At 40.7% G+C, this 26,557-nt stretch overlaps 1 protein-coding gene across 1 annotated transcript; it reads right to left on the bottom strand.

Annotated features, from left to right (window-relative positions):
• Positions 1-462: 462 nt before the first annotated feature.
• ptdss2 (phosphatidylserine synthase 2) lies at positions 463-25,663 on the bottom strand. The gene is made up of 12 exons (XM_071492999.1): positions 25,378-25,663; positions 20,469-20,570; positions 17,618-17,700; positions 14,866-14,933; positions 13,820-13,954; positions 12,430-12,480; positions 11,728-11,841; positions 10,363-10,481; positions 10,023-10,137; positions 8,717-8,862; positions 6,249-6,434; positions 463-4,003 (listed from the first exon to the last, which is right to left on the bottom strand). The coding sequence occupies exons 1-12, from the start codon at positions 25,608-25,610 to the stop codon at positions 3,850-3,852; spliced, it is 1,506 nt and encodes a 501-aa protein (XP_071349100.1). The 5' UTR covers positions 25,611-25,663; the 3' UTR covers positions 463-3,849.
• Between the last annotated feature and the right edge of the window lie 894 nt (positions 25,664-26,557).

Raw genomic sequence — 26,557 nt, 5'->3', positions numbered from 1 at the left:
CAGATGGAGCCGGGGATTGAACCACCACCAGTCCCGCAATCAATTGGCAACCTGTTCTACCACCTGAACTATTAGTCACCCACTGATAAGGAAGGTGGTTGGAAAAACAATCAGCTACAAAATGAAGTAATGGTATTTGACCAGAACAAAACTTTTTTTTTTTGCTTATCTCTGTTGGTGTGTGTGAAAGAAAAAAGGACTGAAGTTCCTGCTGCTCAGCCTCAAAGAGGAGTGTTTTCATGATGAGCTCATCTGCTTGATCTACAGTACTGGTCCAACCTGCACAGTGACAGAAATATACACATGCCACATGACAACAGTTATTTCTGTTAGTGGAAAAGTCTCATACAATACATACAGTATCATCACATAACCACAGTCGACGAACAGACGCAGAATTTAAACGTACTCTTTCCTCCTTGTGATGTGATCGGTTAAAAATGAAACACAGACTGTGCTCGATTCAGGTTTTCATTAGATTTTATTGAAAACATTATAAAAGTCTGTGGTGCAGCAGCATATTTCAGTTGTATGATCTTTAACGTTCACATTTACACAAACCAAGTTGAACATGGCTTTTACAGCAAGTTGTCAATGACCATTGTCAAGGAGACAACAACACAGGGCAGACAGTAACAAAAACATCTACCGCCCCCATGTGGCTGCAAGTGAATCTACACTGACTCCTCAAACACACTAAAGGAAAAGGTCCTGTTTATATATTTTTTTTGGCCAATTCCTGTTTCGTTCAACAGCTCACTTATGAGTTCAGTCTCTGAATTCACCATTTTTGTGATTTCAGAGCTGATGTGCAAATTCATGACTTGGGTTGGTGTAAGTAAGAGATTTCAAACCAAAGCACCTCAACCAATCCAAGGCATGAACACAGGTACACAGTGAACCCCCCCAGCCCGCGTCTAAAATGCTTTCATTTAAGACAGGAGGAAAAAAAAGCAAACTTTCTGAACTTCTACCAAGTTCTCAAGCGACTGAATCAACACAGCACAGAATAACAAGTACAAAGTTTGACATATCAGCTAAAGGTTTTTAGGGTTTTAAATTTGCGCAGGAGTCTCTGTATTCAGAAAAGAGGGTGAAATATGCAAACAGTTACAGCCGGGGTAAGCATGAGAATGAGTGTTGCATAAATAACAAATGTCAGAGCTTCGGCTTAGTGTTTGTAGCAAAAATAAACTGATAAGACGGTGACCAGACCCTCTCATTTGAACAGCAGACTCTGCTGGATTACATTCACAAGAAAATGAATATATCATCTTTAAACACCAGCCTAGTTTACAACAGGAAAATTTGGAGCTAGATTCACAGATGTTGTCTACTTTATCAACTATGTCGTATGTAGCCACTGAGTAACACGCAAGACGTTTACAACTGACTCTCTGACAGCCACAAGACCTGAAGAGGACAAAGACTGAAGCTCTTTTGGAAAGGTGTGAACATCCAGAAAGACTGGAACACAAAGGTTGGTGTTATTTTCAGTTTGACCATGTTGGAGTTTGTTCTTTTCTTCCCAGTGTAAAGCTTATTTTGTTGTATCATTATGAAAAATTTGGATAATTTATCTAAAACTGCAAACAATGACTAATTTAATTATCAATTAATCTGCTGATTATTTTGCCGAATAATCTACTAGTCTGTAAAATGTCATGAAACTCGTGAAAAATGGTTGTTTAAGTTTAACATTCCTTGTTTTGTCCGACCAGTAGTCGAGACCCGAACGTATTAAGTTCACTATCACATCAGACAAAAGCTGCTACCAGAGAGTGTTGTGCGTATTTGATTGAACAATTACAGAAACAATTACCTGATTATCAAAATAGTTGCTGTTTAATTTTCTGTTGATCGACGGATCAATTAATCCTCTAAAGGTTTAAGCTCTACATTTCACTTTGAAACTGACGAGGAAATCAAAAGAAACGAAGATGATTGCACATCGGAGACACCCAGTGTTACAGAAATTTGGGGGTTGGGGGTCTCCAATTTTATACATACTTCATCGTCCAGGTAAATTTGGTTTCAACAGCCTGACCTCCAGGTGTCAATTTCCTTTTATAACATAAAACTGCATACTGATGTGACTGACCCTAATGGCTTTGAGACTCTGCTATAGCTGGGATTAAAAGGAAATAAATGAGGTTTAACAGCAGTTTGAGCGGCTCAAGTGTGTCTGGGTGGCATTTATGGCTTTAGCAAGAATGAGATCTAAGCTTTGGCTGATTGCATGTGCAATATGGCAACCCCCCGCCCTCGCCCTCACAAAGCTTGAAAGGTTGGTCCACTTCCCAAACCTTAACACAACTAAACCTGCAGTAAACCTTCGATCCTCCCTCTCAAAATAAGGTTGGTTCTCATTTTGTTTCAGCTAATTCAGGCACCGCAGAACATGGCATTTGAATACAATCCAAGAGCTGAACTGAAAAAAAAACACAAAACATTTGGCATAAAAAGAACTAGATATTAAATTCATATTCTGACATGCCTGAATGAGCCGACAGTTGAGCCAAGCCCTAATTACAGCCCTGTCATGGCGGAGAAACATCCAGATCTGTGCTGTGTGTGAGCCAACTTGTCTCCATCAGAGGGAAACTGAGCACAGCTTTCTGTCAGTGTGATTGTCGTGGATCTGTTCATTAGAGTGCTGCGGATTTCTCAGCACCTTGTACAATCTAGTGTTCATAACTGATTTACCCTAAAGAAATAACAACAGTGATGACAAAACATCTACAAAGAAACACCCAATCTATAGCTCATATATCCAGTATAGTATCAGCAGTTAAATACCTAGAATATGGTAAAGCTTGATTTTTATTTATTTTTTTTACAAACTCGTCCTTTTCAAGAACAAAGCCTGAGAGGAGAGAACAGCTTTGGCCAGTTTTCATCTCCTCTCTGTGACTGAGGGAGGAACCCCAGCAGTTACAAGGACCTCCAGGCTCAGTACCTCCAGGATTCAGAAACTGAACTCTAAATGAAAAACTGATATCGTCTCCCACATGTAAACAACAAAAAACCTGGAACCAAACAGAAGAAAAGAGAACTATAAACTGTGAAAAATGCATGAGAACCAATAGACAAAAAAAGTGTCATTTTAACTGAACAAAACGGAAATGTGTCTTTATTAACCAAGCTTGATTTTAATTGCTGCTTGTCAATATTGTGGCCAAAATCCCATTGATACTGAAGACTGCACAGCAGTGGAGAAAGAATGGAATCCAGATCAGTCATTACTTCTACAGAACCTGCTCTAAACGCTCTCCTTTCTCTCATCTGCACTGATGCGACTGCACTACACAGAACAAAGCATATTTACAGTGTTTACATGTTCCTGACGCCCATCTCTTCTCGTCTGAGACAAAGTGCAGCTGAGAAAATGGAAACTGCTGTTGATCACCGGTCAATAGTCCTATCTACCTCCCTGGTCACCTTTATCCCTGCCCCCACTTGTCACCCTCCCGTCACTTCAGCTTCTTCTCCCCCCCCCTCGTCACCAAATGTATAAATAACACAAACACGTATCTTGTCATGTGAATAATTTTCCATATGTTCTTAAAAAATAGAATGAGGTAAATCCCTGTAGTATGACAATAACTAGACAATGCACCGCATGAAAATTGCCCCTTTCACCCTTTGCCTCTGTTGAATGACTACTTGGTTTATGTAGGCACAAAAACAGTCTACACAGCACATACATGTCCATCTGCTTCTCTCTATGTGTGTCTTTGTGTCACGACTCTCCTTCATTCTTCTCATTTTTTCCCATCAAACCTTGTCCTTTCACCTGCAGCAGCTGCTGAACGACTGGCTCCTACCCACGACTGCCCCCCCCCCTCCTCAGGACTTCCTCTGCCGCAGCGTCTCAGAGCTGCCGTTCAGTTTGCTGCGGCCAGAAGGGGTGGCTGTGCTGCCGTTGCCCAGAGGACGGTCCCGGTCAGCAGGGACTTCCTGTTTGCGTCGACGGGTCTCTTTGTAGCGGAGTGTGATGTCACTGTGAGAGAATCAAAGGAAAACAGACACGCTATTAATAGGAAGCCAAGGGAACGTTTCTCCTCAGCTAGTTTCTGTTCCTCTCACTGTCTTTTCTCACAGAGAGAAACTTATAGAAACAGTCTTTCTGAAAAGTCACAACATGTTCCCGAGATTTCCCCTTCCATTTCTAAGCTACAGCCATCTATTATTACACTGGGTGATCAATTTAAACCTCATCATTTTAAGAAAGATAACAATGATTTGTTAGGAAGAAACAGAAACATACTCATGAGTTGTAGACAAAGATTTCTTGTGTCAAAAGCCTCAAAATAATCATGTCTTTTCTTTTTAAAGTGATTTTTGCTCCAAAACAGAAATAGACAAACAATCATTTATATTAAAATATGTATAGAACCCCCTCATACCATATAAGTGTCTAAGAAGACATATCAAAAGAAATGCTCAAAATGTTCAATGAGAAAACCAGTTGTGTTACAGAAGCTACTGCAGCCAGGAAAAGTGGAGCTGGACTTTGGCTCAGACCCTAACTCAGTTAAATGCCAAGTGTCTGACACTCTACTCCGCAGTGATGGAGATGTTCATTTGTAAGCATCAAATATCATCTCCAAGGGATATTTCACAAGATATTGCTGATTTAATTGGGAGCATATTACTGTACAGCGCTCAGATAATCAATACAGATAGCCGATGTGGACACTACAGGATGTATCACATCCTGGTTATTTGACATTTATGTGTCCGAGATCAAAAAGAGGGCCACTTGGCAGCAGTCAGTGACGCTGAGAGAAAGCACATTTCATGCTGGAGCAACAAAACTTCAAGGCTCTTTGGCTCCTGTGTGAAATTTTCAGTTCTGGTTACTTCACTTGAGAGATTTCCATTTTTCTTGTTCTCTTCTTCTCAGTGGTTTGAAGTCAGTGGGGCTCAGCTGGGGAAAAGTGATATGATAATTTTCTGTGCACCAATCAGGTTTCAACAACACTGAATTTTCACATGGTGACAGCTGGTGGATAATTAAGTCCCTGTCAATCAAATTTGACAAAACCACACAGTCCTGGTGAGGCAGCTGAGTTTAACACTCCTACTCATACTGACTACAGATTTGAAGCCAGGTTTTCAGGGAAACTAAGTGACCCAGCACCGTCATACTCACCTTGATTCAAAAGTGGTGATTTAAATAAGGAGAGGGATATGACACATCTGAGCTCATCCAACTGGATCAAATTATATTTGCAGATAATTCTTTCCCATTTCTACTTGGATCAGGGAGACTTGCCAGTGAAAGTATATTATATCATATTACAGTATATAAAACAAAATGATGGTTAAAATGCTTTTTGAATAGCCCTGTGTGGCAAAGCTGAACTATCTGTAACCAAAGAAGGCTTCAACAAACCATGAAGATTATTTGCAAATATTATTTCAACCTGAGCAACATGGCATGCTTCAGTGTAGTGTCTGTACAGTATGACTAGAGGGAGGTGCACCATGAGAAGTGGTGGCGCTGGTCTGATTGGCTCTCATCAGATGACGGACAGGTCAGTCGGAGGGGCTGGCGTGTTGACTGGCACATAGTGTGTGTGTTCAGGGTGGGCGAACCTTTCCTCTGTGTTTCATTCAGTCAGCCTGCATGTCTCCTGTCTATCACTTCTACACTGTCAGCACAAGCTGGTGGTCAATTGTTTCACTGTCTGCAACTGAGAATAAAAATGACGTGAAGGGAAAAACTAAAAATGATGATGGAAAGTGCCATGCAGGGGATGGATCCATGTGGAGCAACATCTGTGTTGTCAAGAGGATCCCAATGATCCTCTGAATATAGTTACGGATCCAGATAGTGATGTATTAGAGAAAAAAAAAACATGAGACAACACTGCTGATAGGAGGAAGTGGGCGGGGCCAAGCACCTCTCTCCTATACCTACCTCACTGGACATTACTGCATTACTGCTGAGCATGAGCAGGACGGAGCGGGAGGTTAAGGGAAGAAGGGGAGGAGAAAGGGAGGGAGGAGGGATGGGGGAGGCAGGGAGGGGGAGAAAACAGACAAGAAGCTTAACATGCTGGGGCAGGGCTATGCTTCACAGGAACACTACTCAACAGAAGGTAAGTCAAACCAAAAGTAAGCATGGCTCTTCTAATCTGCAATGACAAAACAGCTGACAGCATCCACATCTTACTTCATTTTAGTAGGTTTGTAAAGTATTTTGTCTCATTTACCCAGTGACCCTCCCCACCTCTTACCGGATGAAAAACCGCCAGACTGTCCAGATGAAGATGAGGAGGATTCCTAATAACCAGCACTGCATGATGAAGAAGGGGATGGGCAGCATGATGGTGTTGGGGTCATACTTGACCACTATGAGGAACTCAGTCACTGTGATTGCTGCCACCAGCCACGCCTGCTGGCCGAGCTTCTTGTGGAACTTCCTGATGGGAAAATTTCATAAGATGTTGTTATGGAAAAGTAATATGACAGAGAGGGTGTTGTTGCCGTTTGTAAGCTTATCATGTAGACAATACCAAAATATTTAAGGTCACTTGAGTGTGTGACTCATACAGCTGCACGAAGCTTTCTAAACAATGCTCTATATCGAGTGGGGTCCAAAAGTCTGAGACCACTAGTCACGACTGCTATTTTGTATTTGCTTTGAATGTAATATTAATCAGTTTAACACTTTGAGTTAAAAGTTCAATCTTTGAAAAATGAACATGAATTTCAGATCATCTTAGTTTTTGGCAGGTCCCCCTTTTGCTTTACTGACAGCACGCACTTACTGGCATGGACTCACAAGTTTGTTAAAAACCTGATGACCCATGTTATCTCAGCATGGTTTGACACTGTTTCAAAGAGCTTCTTGTGATGTTACACAAAGCTCAACTTTCTCTGTCTGCAACTGCACCCATCAATGTTAGGTGGAGTTGAGGTCAGGTGACTGTGGAGGAAAGACTATTTCTACTGTTGGTTTGATACACTGTGGTGTCATTCTCTCTCCTGTTTGTGTCCTTACATAAACCTTTCTGTTCCTGCCATAAATCTTGGATTCATCAGTGAAAACAACTTTTTCCACTCACCCACTGCGAAAAGCTGATATTTCTTAACCCACAGTAAGCGTTTGACCTCGTTGCCTCTTCTAAGAACTGGTTTGGAAACTGTTCCTGGTCCTCGGACACCACTACATGACAGCTTTCTTATGACAGCACTTTTGCTGATTGGAGTCTTGAGTTCTTTATCAAGCAAATTCTGTATCTGTGATGAAGTTGCTTTTCTATCTATCAGGGAACTAAGCTTGATGTATTGACCCGCTGATGGTGTGGTCACTTAAGGTCTGCCTGTTCCATGCACTGCCCCCTGACAAACCTTTACTCCAGCTGGGATTTGACACTGAGAAAGCTTCTCTTTGCTTAGAATAACAATTATACAATTTCCCTTAGTTCTGACGCCCTTTTTCCCCACAATGCTACTTAGTCAGCAGTGATCTGCTGAAAACTTGAGGCACAGCCTTATTTATAAGTGAACACTGGCTGCAAGTTGAATGAGCCTTTGATGAATAGATCAACTCCACCTGAGTGTCATCTGAACGCATGCTTCAGTAGAATACATCTCAGGGAAATGTGACCTTATGTACAAAGGAGATACGTTTCCCCTTGTTTGCTTATATTTGATTGCAGATGGTGCAGAATCTTAAATATTTTATACATCTTAAATGTTTCTGAATCCTCCAACTTTCTGATTGTTTCCAGGTTTACAAGAAAATATTAAAGATTTTCAATGTGGTCTCAGACTTTTGGACCCCACTGTGCATTCAAATAAAACAGCTTGTCTAAAAGCTACAGCAAGGTTATACCCATCAATTAAGACAAAGCTGCTCTAAGCCAGCACATAATATAGAGCTAACTGGGGTATTTATACAGCAGCTTTCTTCCATTGCCAACTGAAACCCAGTTATTATGCTACAGTAAGCTCCACTGAACTGTTTTGGTTGGACTCTGTTACTAGTAATGCCATAGATGGAGTGCTACTGTGTGTGACAACGGAAAATCTTTCCTCAAAGAAAAAAAAAAAACGAAGACCAAAATCCTTCGGCCTGCACCTCTCAACCGCAAAAAAAAAAGTGCTGTTCATTGTTGCAATAATGTTTGCATATTTGTCAGACAAGCAGAAATGCTTGCTTTCTGTAAGTGGATGTGATAAGAAGCTTCCACTCAGTCAGGTAAATAGACTCGCTTCAGCTGATCTGAAGGTTTGCCAACAACATCACATGCAGCGCATACTCGTGCATGATTTCTCTCTTAGCACTGAACTGGAAGTTTTGATGACCTACAGTGACCACCAGCACAAACTGAGCATCCACAAAGATACAGTAATTGTCAGTGAAAACATCACTTTACAGGTTTGCTTTGTGTGAAATATCAGCACTGTTAGAGCGACAACATACAACTACCAGTTGTGTAATACATTCATTTACACCCCCCCCCTATGGTGTTGCTTATCATCTTCAATCCTGCCTGAAAATGCAGCTGCTATCGAGTCAAGACTGGTTTATATGACAGTAACATTACAGTTACAAGTACTTGAAGTACATGTGTGTTACGAATGTGTGCCTCATGCTAAGTGCTACTCACTCTATTTGTACATGTAATCAACTTGTAAATCCAGCCATTGCCCCACTCCCTCCAGTGGTCAACGTCATGCTGCTGTTGTTACTCACGGGTCATCCATGAAGTCATAGATCTCCCTCATGGCTACGCCTCCCACGTTGACAAAGAAGACCAGGCGGAGCAGCACCAGGTAATGTTCAGGAGGCATCCACAGCACAAACTTCAGGTAGAAGGTGTTCAGCTCAGCCAGGAGGAACTGGAAGAGAGAAGACAAAATAACACGCATCTCAGTTTTGGAGTAATGAATTCATAACTGAACAGAATAAAACAGAGGAAGACACCTTTAACATCCTCCACCAATTACTTAATCATTTTACATTTGTGGGTGATGGCTAAACATTTTTTCATGTGTTAATAATAATTATGTTAACTGTCTTGTCTGGTGCCTTTTCTGGTCAAAAGGCTAAATTTCTAAGTATCATGTTGTATGCTGCATGCCTTTCAATCCTGCAGGTTCAGCTTAATTCTTATCCACCTACGTTATCAATGTATTATGATAAATTACTGTCAATTCTCTTCTACGAAAGGTTATCCAGTGTATTGCAAGAGTGGTCCTCTCTCAGTACGTATTTTGGTTGTGAGTGGTCAGCATTAACTTGTATTGGACTAGACTAGATTTAATTTGTTCATTTAGAACTATCTGTTGTTGTAATTTTCTCCCCACTTTGTCTTTTTTCTTTTTCTCGTGTGTGGGTTGTTTTGATCGGTTGGTTTTGTTTTGTATATGTGTTCATCCCAGGACAGCACTATAAGAAAGGTGTATATTTAATTTGACCATGTGTGTAACTTCTTGTTATGTTGTTTCAAAACAAAGGAAAAAAAGGTAAAAATTTACATTCATAAATTAAGAATACAACTAATACTGGTACTATAAGTAATATGATCTAATTACTTTTCTTAATAGCTTTTGATTATTTACAGCTGAATAGCTTCAGGAAAAAGCTGAGTGAGTTTTAAAACCTGATATAAGCTTATTACATAACCAACAATCAAAACTGTAATCCCATTACAATAAGAAATAGAGACACAAATTGATTGTCATTGATTAATTTCCTGCCAATAAACTAATTGCTTGACCACTACACTTAAGACTTAATTACACTAAATCAGTTTGCAGAAATGATGGAAAAAAGCTGTTGCGGTTGTTGAATTTCATTGCAGAAAACAAATTTGAACATTAGGTTTAAGAAGCTTAAGCAATGTTGATGGTAATGTGCAGTATGTTGAGGATATGTATGATGAGGGTACATGTTTAATTTTTATTTTCCATTCACAGGTATCATAATCTCATTCTTTGTTGCCATTATGACACAAAGTTTTCCTCTTTATGTCAATAAAACACAGGATATTTCTCACCATAAAGATGATGCCTAACACAGCGAGCCAGCGACGAAGGTTTGAAGCAGGCTTCCACTCAAACTTCACCCAGCTGTACGGTGTAAACTGGAATGCTATACGCTTTATCTTCCCCCTGAGAGGCACAAAGCAGAGATTCAGTTAGAAATAAACATACATAAGCTTCTAACACAGCAATGTTGATATTTCTGTAATTAAAGGGACAAAACCAACCCACTAATTAAAGTTATTTCAAGAGGCAAAGAAGCTGTTCTGTCAAAAACTAGACACTATGTGTAAATGAGAACATTATATCATTATGCAAGAAAGTTTCTCTAGTGCAGAGTGTGTAAAGTCATACTTGTATGTAGGAATGTTCCACAGGCCCTGCCACTGGTAGGGCTTCATTGACAACCAGGCCAGGGTCTTCATACCACAGTAGATCCCCAGACCGTTACACACCAACACATCCATGATCCACTGGAGAGAGAAAACGCAACAATTTCATCAAGGGCTTAAAAAAAAAAAAGGGCACAGGGATGCTCCTACACAACCATGATCCACCTACACAAGTTTGTGAGATTAAGACTTTTTCTTAGGGCTGTGTGGGGGTGTGTACAGACTGAACTTGACTTAAATCTTCCTGATGCTCCTTTTAGCTTTGTTTCAACTATGGGGAGGCAAAACTCACATTTTATCATTGCTTTAAGATTGTTTCAAGAGTATATATAGTAGATATTTATGTATGTACTGTGTATTTATAATGTAATGTATTAACTGTAAATAAGCAGTTGTTAGTGTAACAAATTAAATAACTGCCCTGGCGTCTACTGACGCAGTCTATTTAATATGCTTTTTACAGTCAACAGTTTATCCTTATGTAATACCCTAGCTATTTGTCTGTTGTTTTCTTCCAGTGTTCACTGCTACCATTTGTGTTGCTTAGCCTGCAGAGTTTCCCACTGGTATGATATAAGGTTCTTATCATACAAACAAATGAGAATTTAATTGCTATCATAAATCTCAATAGCTAAAATGTAACAGCTTTAATGCTACAACAGCAGGCATCAGGCACCAGGATTTTTTTAAAAATCACAACGCTCCCTCAGCTCTTAAAATAGGACACTGCTACACACTCTGTCTTCATCTACCTGCTTATGCAAAGAAATTACAGGTTAGCTATAATATCAAAGTGTGTGCACATAATAAGCTTGTTTGTATAAAATGTGTTACTTATTCAAATTCAGCCTCATTTGCTGCACCCCAGCCCTACAATTTGTCTAAGTCTGCTCAATCCCTGTCTGTTCCCGTGGTGGCTCACAGGAATCTCCATCTAACACCAGTCTGAAAACATGCCAAACTTGATTTAGTTTAGAGTGTGCTGCCAGCATCAAGTCTGCAGCAACCACAGTTAGTGTCTGCTTGTGTGTAGTTGTTGTGAACAATCTGCTGTCTCTAATATGTCACAGTGTCAGATGATTCTCTACTTCAGTTTGACTTAAGTGAGCATACATGTTGGTGCTTCACATCACATTTTAAATCTACTTATTGTCTGTTTTAACACATCATTATCTTCGCATTAGGTTTGTCATGAGGGAACACATGTTGTACTGTCTCAGTGCAGACTCCAGCATAAACAACACTGACATAATAACCAAAGTAATAAAAGAGTGTAGCACAGTAGCATGTATGTAAAGGAGAAGATCAATAATATATGTGTACGTACATGGTCCCACCAGCACTCAGAGAAGTTAGGTAACTGGTGCTCCAGGCTGTACTCCAGGAACTCAAACATGACACTGATTATCATGCACATCCACCAATCCCGGATCATCAGAGTCTGAGGAAGAAAACAGAGCAAAAGAGGAGGGTAGGAGGAGGATGGCAGGGAGTGGGAGGAGGTCAGGGGGATAGACCATAGAAAGTTAATATTGTACATTGCTGAAAAATGCCACAGAGAACACTTGTGCTTTCGACGTGTTTCACACCACACCCGGCTGAAGACAATGGTTGTCAGTCTATAGCAGAAAAGTGTAATGAAGTTTTAAAGGGCAGTTTTTTTTTTTTTAACATACCGATCAGCCAAAAGGTTTTATCCCAATATTGTAATAACATGAGTAGGATTTAGGTGTTTGGAATCTTTGAGGATCAGATTTACGTGTGCCATCTGTAATTATTGACTAAGAAACTGTCACTCTCAGAGTGCCAATAAGAAGGACGAAGAGACTTAATCATTTTTATGTCACATGCTCAGCTGTTCTCATGGTGAAGCAAATGGAAAGTTTGTTTTGTTTTGCTGTTTGGGCAGTTGAACCGTTGCCAAGCTGCTCTTTAAACAGCCAGTGGGCACTAACAGTGGAGTTGAAGCCTGTCAGCTGGTGCACCTTTAGTGTATAATGCTCAGTCACGTTCAGTGCTCCATGCTTACCTTGATATACCATCCCAGGAAGTGAGCTGGAACAAAGCCATCCATCTTGTCCTGCAGAAACAAAACAATTTAACACATATCGTTAAGCTCCTATTTATTATGTCAAATTCAGTCCTAACATAAAACTACCATAAACTTTAGCTATGAAAAGGTGAAACTTCAGTTTGTCAGCTGCTGAATGCCAAAGTAAAAACATGACATGTCTCTAACATAACTCAGCTTTAAAAACACATATCCATGACACACTTTAAGGAGCCATTTGTAAATTTTCTCTGCTGCTGAACATGGTTTCTTGCTGGGAGCAGGTGGTGGTGACTGTCATATTTGGTTAAATATTACAAGCTACATGAACACATCACACTGGGCTGTGAGAAATTACAGGCAGTATTCACTATTTTCTGACATTACATAGAACAAATGATTAACTGAAAAAATAAATGATCAAATTAATCATTAATAAAAATAGTCATTAGTTGCAGGTCTGCACTTAATTACAATGATCTATCTTGTAATAAAGCACCACATGTAGTGAAACCAGTGTGAAACTGGTCCCAACCAGAGATGAGCACAGCGAGTACTGGGTCTCTGAATGGCACAAAACTTGGCTGGAAATCATAAAGCACAGAAATAAAATATAACCAAAACCAGTTATTCTCTAAAATAAAATGCATTATTAATTATCTTGTCATAATTTGACATTTTGAAAAAGCTTTTCTACAGATTGGCTGTAATTAAGTGGTGGGTGGTTTGACCCACTCTGAGGGGCTGAAATCAGGCCAGCAGAGGAGACGTGGGCCTGGTCAGTGCGGCAGCAGCAGACTCTCCCCAGCAGACAAAGAAGGCCTGGTTCTAAGTGATGGGCTATAATCTGCATCAGACACAAGCCTCTAGAGCCAGTCATCATACAGCCACACTAACTCTGGGTGTGTGTGTGTGTGTGTGTGTGTGTGTGTGTGTGTGCGTGCGTGCGTGCGTGCGTGCGTGCGTGCGTGTATGCGTGTGTGTGTGTGTGTGTATGCGTGAGAGAAAAAAAGACAAAAAAAAGCAAAGGAGAAAGAGACAGGAAACTCGGAAAGAGGGAAATAATGCAGTCTCTCAATTTCAAAGTAGTGCAGAGGGAAGTTTTCAGACGCGTTAAGTCTCCCACAATGTTTGAGATCTGGGTCATTTCCTTGTTAGTGATAACTGAGCACAATATAAATGACAGGACCAGTCAGAAGTTTCATTTTAATTTCTTCTTACAACACTCTCAGTATGAGTGGTACTGAGTATTCAAAATCTATTTCAAACAGAAATACCAATGACAATTAGTCATACAGACCTTCATAACTGAAAAGACAGGGCGACATAAAACAAAATATAATAAAATGAATCAAATTAAAAGTCTCACCCAGATGTTGTGGAAGGGGTCTGTAGTGTTGCCTGGGTCATAGATAAGGCAGTTTCCTCCATAGTCACGTTCTGGGAGGGGAACCCCCAGTTTAGGGTCAATGTACTTCATGAACTGTCGTCCATCGTGCACCGTCTGGGTAACAAGGGTTTAGAGGAGATGCATAGAAACTGTCAGCTCTTATTCTCCCCGAGAAGTAGCTTCATGGAGACACAGAGCCAGACCGAGAGCTCAAGAAAAATGTAGTTTGAACAAATCATTAAAGAAAACAACATATTCAACATGTTTAAAATCTTAATAAAAAAACAAAAAAAACGATGCTGTAAATAATCATACTGTCAAAATTCAAAATAACTCAGCTCCAAAAATCATAATGTCTAATAATCCTGATTATTAACTAATTAACCACAATTTACCAAATGAAAAGGAAAAATAATTTTAGCTATAACTGTGAAGCACTACAAAGGAAATTACAAAAAAGAATATCGTCACCAATTTTCCTTGCACAAGTCAAGAAGGCAGATGGTTTAAGTATTTAAACTTCTTGAACAGTGTCCAGGCCTGATGAGATGTAGTTTGCCAGCTTTAAAGTGTTGCTCACTGATAGACGTTTTAATTAAACCTAGAGAGAGAAAAGAGGCTTCCAGGGCTCCAGATGTGGGAGCAGATCACAGCAGATAAATCACCAGTGACTGGAACAGAACTCTCAACAAAATCCTTTATATTGGCCAGAGTTAGGCGTGGTTTTAAGATGCTCCACAACATGGTTTTTCAGGATGTAGCTGCATTGCTTTGGTTCCTCTAAACAATCCGTGATTAAAACCAAAGGTCGGTGTGAACGTCCAGAAAATTGACAGCTGCATCAAAGCTCTGGTGCTTTGTTCTGGGTGTAGGAACCGCATCATCAAAATTGTCAATGTGCATGGATTGCTATCTGATTTTTACTTCTGCAATGTATTTGTATGAGCATATTTTGATGTATGCATATCCTCCTCTTGATGTTTTAATGTGAGTGTTGCAGCTATTAACATCATCAGTACACACACCTGGAATAGGATGAAGATGAGGAAGAGCTCGTAGACGACAGTGACACAAAGCCAGAACCGCCAGTAAGCTATGGAGAGAGAGAGAGAGAGAGAGAGAGAGAGAGAGAGAGAGAGAGAGAGAGAGAGAGAGAGAGAGATAGAGAGAGATAGAGAGAGATAGAGAGAAATACAAAACATGTTGAATCACATCTGGGAAATAATATGACTTCAGTTTTAGTCTCTCTGTAGTTTAAAGGGCATAGATTTTAAAAATATATGTATCTGTTACACAGTCTGAAATCTTGCAGAAGCAATATTCTGAGATATGATCTTAATTTTGTAGAGTTTCCCCTGAACTGTATCTAAATACATAGATTATAATGTGTTTTCTCTCTACCGAGGATAAAATAAATTCAACAATAATATAAACTGTGGTTAAAGCCAAGGTCTATTTTAATAGCACCTTGAGCTACATTAATTATTTCAAATGTTACTGGTATTGTCATAGCTTGTGAATATATATTTATAAGCTCAGTTTGCTGTGACACTCCCAGCCGGTGATCCAGTGGGAGTTGCTAGGTGTAAATCTGAAAACCCCTCCGGCTCTTTTCCCAAGATACAAACCTGTGTTGTTTCAACCTAACTGCAATAACGTGAACAACAACTCAGCCTAAACGGCTGGATCAACAAGTCAGGGTATATGACGTAATTACTCAATACACACACAAAAACAAAACCCCGTTGTCTTTCAGCAACAAACGGAGGGGGCAAGAAGGCACAAGTACAAGCACAAGTAATGCAACGACAGTGGCCCAAATTCTTGCCCGGCCACTTCACGCCTCCATGAACCAACAATATTCAGTGTGTGCCTCGAGCTGTCCTGCACTCCCTGTTATCTCCCTCCCTCCCTCCCTCCCTCCCTTTCTCCCTCCCTCCCTTCCTTCCTTCCCTTCCCTTCCCTCTGGAGTTAGTTATGTGTTGTGTGAGAGATGAGATGTGTCTCCTACAAAACGACCTGGTTAAAACCTAAATAGCCAAATTTACATGGTGTCATGGTTTGGCTATTATACACAGCCACACCTACTATGGTTCAACATGTCATACAGGATCAGCATTTTGATGAAGTCTAGAAAATAATTATACTCATAAAAACATACTGCAGCTGATGCTGTTATAAAAACCAATAAACGATAAGCTTAAACTCCAGAGTAAAGAAAAACATTAAGATTCACATTCAATAATGATGCAGACTCATGAGAACATGTTCAACTGCCACAGTGCCTCTGCTGCATTCAGGCACCATACAGTTTAATTTCTGTGTTAACCTGAACCACAAGATTTATCTATTGCAACCTAGCAAGCAGTAATTATAGATTTATGAACAATATAAGCGTTTATAAAGTGCTCTAACAGCCTTCAACATTTCTGTGTTCGTGGAAATCCTGGGTGTGTGTAAGTGCAGGATATTATCTGACAAGTCACTTTTCCTGTCTCCTTTCCCGCTGCTGCAAAATTAATGCTACTGCAGCAAAGTCATGAAGTCCCAATTACACGACTCTGCAGAGGACTTTTAATTTGAAACAAAGGCTAAAAGTCATGTGGCAACACCTGGCTGAGGCAAAAGGGGCCGAGAAGAGGAAAAAGAAAGAGAAGAGTGATTTAAATAGCCAATATTGAGTTAGATAGATAAATGACCTTTTCATATTCACCCTGACTGCGGGTGAACTACACACGTGCACCACCCAGGTACAACAAAAACATGTTTGTCCTCGCTGTGCATTTAAACAGCAACTCTCTGATCCATGGGAGAGGTTTGTGTGTTTAGCTGGACTCAATAGGGCCTGTTAGAGTTAAGTGCATCATTTCCACGTTTTAACTATTCACTGATCACTCCAGTCCTTATGATGTCGTTGCTATGAGCCTGGAAAGACTTCAACTAACTGAAGACTTTTGTTTGCGGGTCTCTGTCTTGTTTTGATCAGACCTCACCCATGCCAGGAAAACACCTCGCCTGCTTTTAACAGAATCCTTCATTTACTCACATGTCCCCTTTACTTTGTCAATTACATTTAGCTAGCCTTTGTGTATTGATTCCCAGCGCTCACAGGATCTAAATATCATATCAGAAGCCAACATGAGATTCTCAGATGTTGCTATTGATCGAGTAAGAGGTAAGTGCTCTTAGGTTTTCTAACCCATCTACACAGGAGAGCAAAGGAGAAACAATCAATGACACATTAAAAAAGACTGATCACCTGAGCTTCTACTGATAATATCATGCTATATGAACAGATCTAAGTTCCTGTCAATTATTCTGATGAATTTTCAATAACTCAGTTTGTAAACATGTGCTTTTTAATCCTTAGGAGGCTGTTTATAGATGCACTTATCTGTTAAGTATACACAGGGCAAACAAAAGTCACTCTGACATATTCTGGATGTGATTCAGCTAAACTATCAGCTCTTTTTTTTGTTTTTGTTCGGCGTTTTACACTTTTACACACACAACTCACTATATAGACAGACACACAGTTAGCCAAGAGAGAGAGGGAGGGGTATGAAATGCAGATATGTCAGGAATAGTTGTTTAGTTTTGCTGGTAACTATCAGCTGCTACACTAGGATGTCCCAACTCTGAAACTTTTAAAGACAGAGAAAACAAACGTGCTTTGACTGAGATGTATGGCAATAAATTGAAATTAAGACAAGGAATTGTGGGAAAAGCAGGTTTAGAAAAATGGATTTGTTAATGTGATAAATGAACTCATCTTACCTGGATGTGGTCTGGTGAATGGTCCATCTTTGGCTTGTGTCACACCAAAACAGAGGAACACCAGGATGCTGGCTATGATCCCCCTAAAGGAGCACAATTAGATTTGCTGCAGTCAGCATAGTCCGGCTCGTTGGGATAAAGACCCACTTATATCTAAATCTGTGATATAAGTGGTCTAAACATAGGTGCAAAGAGGTGGAAGGGGGTAGTTGTAATGGGGCATAATTTGATATAACATGGATCTGGAGGCCTGTCTCAGCAGCTGGACATGGACAAGACATGAAGCCATTCTTAGCCTGTTGTCATCAGGTTCTGTCACCGTTAATTGTCTAATTGTTAATGAGCAGAGATCTGAAAACCAGAGACCAGACGAAGACGCTGTTCTGAACTGACACATGGACGGAGAAGCTTAGACTCTGGGCACGGACTGGAATGAGATTACGGTACAGCTTGTGCTTGCCAACAAGTGTGGGAGCATGTGTGTGTGTGTGATTGAATGATTGATTGTGTGTGTAGGTAGGACAGTGAGCATGATTCTGAGAGTACAACTATGTGTCAAAATGAGGTTACATGTGTGTGAACTAGTGAGTGTGAGCCATTAATCCAGTTTATTTTTTTCAAATGAGTGTGTGAGGATGAGTGTGCCCAACAGTGTGTGAATGAGTACAGGAAAGAGATTCAGACTGTGCGTGTGAGCATATGCCGCTGCCAGGAAGAAGATCTAGGGTCTTTATCCCGACGAGCCGGACTATGCTGACTGCAGCAAATCCTGTTAAGAGCAATCCCACAATCCTTCACAAACACAACCTACAATCACTCAGTCTCTGTCACAAATACTCACATCATTTATGCAGCTCGCCTGTGCTTGTACTATTCCAATTAAACTCCCACACATACAGCCCCACTTCTTAAAAGCAAATGAAACTTTAAAAAATGAATGTAGCTCATTATCATAAGCCTCAAAGTAAGGAATGTTTTTGTAGTTCACACGATCCATTAACTAACAGCATGTTCTTACAATAATTAAGCCTCTAAACACTCATCAGAGCCAGATCATTAGTTAATATAACAGAAAGGAGCTCAGATGCCTGAACTGCCTCAACTGGCTCCTTTTGACGTGAAGGAGCGGCGGCCCTACTCTGAGGTCTCTCTGGATGTCTGAGCTCCTTAACCCTGCCTCTTGGTGAGTCCAGCCACCTTACAGGCGACTCATTTCAGCTGCTTGCATTCACAGTTTCATTCTTTCAGTCACTTCCCTCCCAGCTCTTCTCCCTCTTCACCATTGCAACAATCCGCAGACACAACAGAAACCTGCAGTAATGTGGCAAAACTAGGAACTAACTGACTTATCTTATGCTGCTTTACCATAGAGTTCTACCGTACTTTGGTGAACTTTGACACACATCTTTAACCAATCACAAACCACGTCGAGAGTTCAGAGAACAGGGGAAACAGGGGAGTTAAAAATACCAATAGGTAGCAACTGCACAAAGCACAAGTAGCCAGACAGTACATTTGTCAGTGTACTGATACATACATGTATACATATGAAAATGTGCTGCTTTTTTATTTTACTGTTTTCAGGAAGCATAGACCCGGTTCAGACCTGGTACTAACATCCGTCCTGAGCGATCTGTTCTCAAGTCGACAGTTCTAAGTTCAGGTGTGAACGCACCCGGGATACATTCAGGCTACATTTAAGATACGATCACTCAGACCACATTCGGAGGTGGTCTGGGCCACATGTGGCCACTTTCTTTTAGCAGCGTGAACACAAATGTGTCCTGGCCACAATGAAGGACCGCCTACTCTACTGACATCCTCTGTCACAGTCTGATTAGTCACAACACAGTTTCTTCATGAACTGAAAATATTTTATTGTTTTTAATGGCTAAACCCTTATTTCACTGTAGAGCTGTGAGCAAGGCGTTGATTCGCTCAACCCCTCCATACCGCTCTCTCAAAATAACACCACATACCTGTTTATTTGCATATGAAGCGGGGAATTGGATACAATCACAACTGCTGTGAACAGATGTACTTAGAGCTGTCCACTTGTGATCGGATCACTGAAAACACACGTTAATACCAGGTCTGAACAGGGACATAGAACCTGTCAGTATAGTCACCACCAAGCTTCCAGGGCCACCAACGTCACTGTGGCACTTTCTGGTATGATTTGGCAATTACTATGTGGAAACTGGATCAGCCATTTTGCATTTATCCAAAGACAGACTAAAGAATAAAACACACTTGCCAGTTTTTAATCTAATCAAATGGTGACCTGGTGTTCATGCTCTTCTTTGTCATGGTCATCAGGGTTTTATTTTTCTGTTAAAAGCTACATCCAGCTACATGTGGCCTTGAAAGAGGCCCAGCTGCACTCAAGGGGAATTCTACCGGTGTTAAGTGCTGTTAAATATGATTAAATCTGCTGTGCTTATTGGCTGGTTTTGTTACATGACCTACTCATCGGGCTTTGAATGACGATGTGACATGACCCACAAAAGATAGACAAACACGCTTGTGCAATTTCCCAGCCTTTCCTCAGACTAAGAGAACATTACTCTAGGTTAAAGTGGCTGTTAATTTCTTGTTGTAAATGACAGAAACAGGGGCACAAATCAACATCTAACCCAGGCTTTAAACATTCAAAAGTTAAAAATAGAATAAACCTTGAAATTACAAGAGATGCTGATTACTAATAAAGCAACTTTTCTCTCAAGCTAAAGACATGCCAAAATTATTGTATCACATTTCAGTTGAATCAAAAGGCCCCAGAGGATTAAGTGGATTTTTTTTGGGGCTGCCTGCTGGGACACAGAGGAAGTGACGAACGCAGCGTACTGACCTTTTAGTGTTATAGGCCGTGTCCTGGGGGGTCTCTTCCAACAGCGTGACGTAGACCAGAGCGCAGGTCAGAATGAACAGCACTGTGACAGTATGGGCTCGCCTGGAGAGAGAGAGAGGGAGAAGAGGGACAGAGAGAGGGATATTAATACAAAAAAACAAAATAAAAGCCACCAAAGGAGAGAGAAAAAAAAACCTTCTGATGCTATCTGATGTCAACAAGGGAGAATGTTTAGCAATATTAAAGCACTGTAATTTGCGGTGAGAACAGGTCAGTGATTACCACACAAGGTGTCTAAGTGTCTGTAAATCTAAATATAGGCGAAAAAATGAAGTGAAGAAAAGTGAGATAAGATAAAACACATGTGTTGAAACAAATCTCTGCTGGGAAACTGTGTTAATTCAGTTGAAAATAGTAACAAAAAGTTATGCAACAATCAAAACAAAAATAAAAGAATTAAAAAAAATAAGAACAACTTTTGACCTGCCTGACTGTGGAGTGTAAAAATCCCCAGCAGTTTGTATCTGGCCATGACTAATAACATTTGTATACTTTGGTTGGCAGGCTGTTTGAAGGCTGTGGTGTTGGCAACAGGCTCATATCTCTCATATCACCCTATGGCAGGAAACAAACCTTGGCCTTTGTTACAGAGAGTTACACACTCCAGTAGCTCAGATATAAATCCACGTTATCTGTGGGATTTATCTCAGCTGAGGGGGCAAAGTTTTATTTATCTACTTGCATTTATGTACTGCAAGTAGAGTCAAAAGAACATACAGAAGGTAATAGTAATTAGAAAGATGGGAAACGATTAAGCAGTTGAGTGGTGTTTGGAAAGCTGATGAGGAAATAATAGCAACATCATTCATAGACAGAGAGAGAAATAAGGTGGATGGTGGGAGCATTGGCAGAGTCAAGGTTTAATAGCATACTTAAGGTGCTTGGATTGATCGGACGGACCTTGGAATCAGCCAGTATAATTTTTTTTTTTTTTTTTTATCATTTATTCAGGATGTACCAAAGAAATCCACAGAATCAGAGCCGATCCAGTCACTTGTAAAAGTTTGACCTATTGCAGATCCTTTATTTGTTCATGGTACGCAGGCTGTCAAAAACACAGTTGAAACACTGACTAACACCAAACAGCACTATGAGCAAGTGAACTCTAAAGCTCATTGTTAAGTAAATAAACAGCAGCCAGCACTGTCAATTTACCTAATAATAAGGCTTCAATGTGCACCAGTGAGTGATGTGAGCAGTACCGCTCCAGGTAGAGAGAATTAAAAAGTAATTTCATGTGTAACTTTTGCAGGTAACACATTTAAACTGTTGCTGAACTTTAGTATTTTGTTCCACTATATAGCACCTGTCGAGCACCAAGCAACAAAGTTTATCAAGTTTTTGCAGCCAATTAAGTACTGACATTTCAAAGTTTACAAAAACTCTTCACCAGCCAATACTAAAACTAGTTTTTTAACCCATAACATAGCCAAAAACTTTAGCAAAACATTCCTTAAATTTGATTCTTTAAAGAACTGTGACCAATACATGCATTGTGAACATTTTACTTTTACTTCACTCTCTTGAAGACAAACTATGTAATGGTTACTCAGTTTCTCAATTACGTTAAACATGTCCTTCTGTCCTGCAATTGCTTGTTACTTTTCAATCAACATACATGCCAATATTGATATATCTGGGATAAACTAAAAGCTGACAATATCAGCGATGCTCATATCTTGGTCAGGCCCTAGTTGACACTCAGATATTTTCTCATAAGCAAAAGAACATACAGAAGGTAAGGGGCTAAAATAACGCGAAAGGAAAAGTGAATATTGGGCGTTACGTTCAATAGGTAGCCAAAAATGAGAACATTTGGAGGCCGTCTCAGCAGGAGACAACTTTTGGTTTGCTTGCAAGTATGCCTGAACAACCTCTAAACCTAACGATATGCGGTGGCTGTGTATCTGTCAGCTACTTTAGATGTTGTTGTGCTCCCCAGAGGCCAAAAAAATAATTAATGCAATGCATAAACATGAAACCATGTCCTTGAGTGTGCTCAGTGATGTCTGACTGACAGAGCTACCCTCCATGTAGCTGTTTCAAAATAAATACACTGTCCGTGTTTGCTGTCATAAAGACAGATTAACGAAAAATGTCACCTTGTGCAATAGTGTGGCTCCTTTCTAAGCTTTTCACAGTTTTGGGACAGCAGTGGAGGTCAATGGGACTGAGGTATGAGCTATATTCTTATAAGCTATAATAAGGCTGTACCCACAGACAATGGTCTCTTCAGGGGAGGTTGTTAATAGAAAGATAAAACAATACTAGTCTTATCATTTAATGGATACTGCATGTATATCAGTGGCTTAAAAGCTTCATTTGTGTTTAGATTACTGACGTCATCCATCAAACTCAAGAACATCACCCCCTCTGCCAGCCCTTTAGCTCAGTGTCTGACTCACAGAGACGACAAGCCAGGTGCCATTCGCATTTTCTCCCTGCTCTACCTCCTTATCCAACCTGTTTGGCAGGAGACACGGGGGAGGATCTGGCTTCTCTCTTGCCTGACAACCACACGACACCACTGGGAGCAACAAGACGCAGCGGAAATGCCAGCCTGGAGCAAGTGAGAGGCAGGTTAAGCTTAGAATAAAATTTGCTAGTAAGATTGCAGCTGATTACCCAGTTAAAACAAGCCATTGGTTAAACACAGTTCCTGACCAATCGGAACATATACAGAAATATCCTAATTTTGTCCTGAGGCTGACAAATACAGTTTGTGTCTTTACTCGACTTAAAAATGTGACTTCATTTAATACAACATGCTCGATTTTCAGTTTTGTGCATTTGACAACAGCCTCTTATTTCCATGATCTAATTTTGTTATGAACCACAGATTTTTTGGCCTCGTGACACTTAGATAACATTAAATCCTGTTCTGAGCACAAGTTTCTTATGAGTGATATTACTACCCTAAATTTAGTTCTCTTAAATAACATTTAAAAACATAAAATTTTCCATGACACCATCAATAATCTAAATGCACAAAGCAATCTCAGAGGTCTCTTAGAACTGAAATGACTGTGCAGAAAATCTATTTAAGGAAAAAAGCTGAATTAGTGTGTCAGCACAAAATTTAGCTTCATCACTCAGAGTTCTATAGGGTCCATCTACATGATTCCTCTTTTCTCAGGAAAAAAAAAAACACTTCCCCAGCTCCAATCTGTGCTAATAAGCAAAGTTACATGACACGTGGTTACCCTCTTTAACAACCAGGGGAATCTGCCATCATCAACAAACAGTTCTTAATAATAACTCTCACACAGCTGTTTGTTTTTTGAGGAGATGGAGAAATCTATGGTGACTTCTGACAGTTAAGGCTAAGATACTACACATTTTCAGAGACTAGTATTTTGCTTCTTGCTTTCAACATCTTTATGGATGTGATACCTGCCCAAACACGTTATATTTTCTATGTCATATGATTTACAATGTCCACAAGTTTTCACACTAACCACTGGGCAAACAGCTACAAAGCCATTCTTCTTTATCAGTTCTCCATTATGCCAACCAACCACCGTGAGACCAAATTCCATTACAGCAGTCACATAAATCACATATTAGCCAGAACTGGTCAATTTGTCACCAACTTGAGGCAGAACCTAGTCAAAATCCTAACAATTTGATGCTATATTTTCACATTGCATCTTGGTATCTGTCTATACACTCAGTTATTAGCTAAAACTAGTGCAGTCCAATACAACAAATAAATAACAAATCCTACCTTCATGAAAGTTATAATATTCAGAATTTGTTGAACTGTTTCAGAGAGGTGTTGATTCAACTACATGGTCAATTTGTCGGATGTTGTGATTGTGTTAAATTATACTGCATAAACTAAGAAGCGTTTCAAGTATTTAGTCTACACTAACAGAAACCGATCTCCACACTGCGGGATGCTGCTGCTTTAAAACACAAAAGTATCTTGGCATCTTAGCTCCTCTTTATCCCTCCAATATTAGAATAACAGTAAATCTGGATTCCAAGGCTGTATCACAGTAATGAGAAATCCTCATTATGGTTTCTCTCTGGGAGAACCAGTTTCCTCTGCTTCCAAACTAAGACAGTGGACAGCTTAGCAGATTTTTTACTGCCCCATCTTGTAAGCACAACACAGAGGCTTGACACACAGGAGCGACAGGTTGAAGGGCCATGGTAACTATAAATTAAAGAAGGCTGCAGAACAGAATGTCACTTTTCCAGACTAGCCTCATGCCCTCACCACAACACACCTGCATTCTGCACGTCACCAGAATCTGTCTCTGTGTGTGAATTTGCATCATTGGGGAGTATGCATACAGAACTCACTCTTCCAGTTTACCGCATGACCATGAATATCGGTCTTGACTTCCAGCCTGTCATGGATCTCTCTCTGCTGAAGGTGCAGGCTGGGATATTGGCAATTCTCATGTCAGCAACAAGCTCTGCGCTTGGATGTGCAATGTAAGCCCCCACGACAGCACTGCAAATATTAGCAGAGCACCTCTGAAACTGACACCTTGTGGAGTAACCCTTAGAGATTCCTCGCTATCATTTTGCATTTGAACAGTTTCACCAAAACACATTTCAGCTTGATCTCAAACTTACAATATAAATCACTGTACATTAAAAGGCACGGAACAAGGTCACGGTATTTGTTGTGATTAATGGAGGTCACTTGGGCCTGTCTTTCAGTTCACCTTGAAACCTATAACACACCCTGCTACCAATCACATGCATCTTTGTGCAAGAACTATGAATTGGAAATATTTTCTTGTATTGAGCGACAACACGACCCCATCATTTCAGATGGTGCAGCATTCAGTATGAGACATGTACACTGTTGACATTGGCAGACAGCACTCACCAGAAAAAGGTGTTGGTCCCGTCGTCGTAGACCTCGCACTCCGTGTTCCTCCGGTGCAGGCTCTCCCTGGAGGTCTGCTTCATCACCTTGGACTTGCTCGGTGTGCTGTGATCCGGACAGCCCGGTTCAACTGAGCCGTTGTTGACTTGGTCGGCGGCGGATGACGCTGTGGCGCACTTGCCGGTGGCGTGGATCGCGGCCACGCCGCCTTTCTTCGACTCGGGCTTGGTCATGGCTTCAGCAGACCAACCGCCCCGGATGCTTTAAAGTCCCGCGCGGTTTTGGTTTATCCCTGAGCTCTGCTGCCGTGTGCTGTCATCCGCGTCAGCCCCACCCATATGACTGTCAGCATCCTGGGGTGGTCGGAGGAAATGAGCGTTACGAAGACGAGGGCGGAGAGAATAACCTGAAAATCACGTCCTGCGGTGGTTGCAGAGGTTGACTTGTGAACACCTCCCCGCACTGTTCACCACAGCTCGGCTCGGCTCGGCTCATTAATGCAGATTAGATATGTAGTCAGGACTTCTTCCCCGATGCCGCCTACTCACATCAACCAACGCATTTCTACAAAACTAAACGGAGATTGTCATGTACCAGCAATGGCGACCACTTTGTGGCATAAACACTGTGCGAGTATACAATCGATAGATATAAGGTGCTACACAAACACTGTATCTGCAATGAAATGAGTACGAAGCCTTCATGACAGACTACCCGGCTAACTGCGTTAGCTATTTGTGGCAGGGTTTTTGTTTTTATTTTTGACTATGTAGCCATGCTGACAAGGCAAAGTCCACTGACTGGCTTGTTTACAATTTAGCGACGAGAGGCCATCATTTTTCTAGACTGCATTCTGCAATTAATGTGTTTAAAATGTTTACGGTATTAAAATTAAGCTAACATTACTTACCAGTTGAATTTTTTGGGATTACTGGCTGCAGTCCGGATGAGTTCAGGAGCTGCTAACGCTACATCAATACAGACGCTTGAAACCCGCCTTGTGAATAGAAAGAAAAGACATTTAGCTGTTGACTGTATCGCACTTAGACTAGAAACTACCTCTGCTGAAGCCACAGACAGACAGACAGCTCCAGACTGGACACAGTACAGTCCACACACACCAGACACACGCATCACATGGCGTCGTTAGTGTGAAGGTGACAGCGATAACAAGACCGCA

Source organism: Trachinotus anak, unplaced genomic scaffold (assembly GCF_046630095.1).
Source record: "Trachinotus anak isolate AG129_WGS33_773 ecotype Australia unplaced genomic scaffold, CSIRO_AGI_Tana_v1 ptg000002l, whole genome shotgun sequence".
Classification (NCBI taxonomy): domain Eukaryota; kingdom Metazoa; phylum Chordata; class Actinopteri; order Carangiformes; family Carangidae; genus Trachinotus; species Trachinotus anak.
This window is presented reverse-complemented; position numbering and strand designations above follow the sequence as displayed.

Coding starts and splice junctions, on each gene's coding strand:
- ptdss2 (XM_071492999.1), bottom strand. CDS start 25,610: ATGACCAAGCCCGAGTCGAAGAAAGGCGGCGTGGCCGCGATCCACGCC. Junction 12,481..13,819: donor ACCCCTTCCACAACATCTGG/GTGAGACTTTTA, acceptor TTGTTTCTGCAG/GACAAGATGGATGGCTTTGT. Junction 10,138..10,362: donor TGGAACATTCCTACATACAA/GTATGACTTTAC, acceptor TGTGCCTCTCAG/GGGGAAGATAAAGCGTATAG.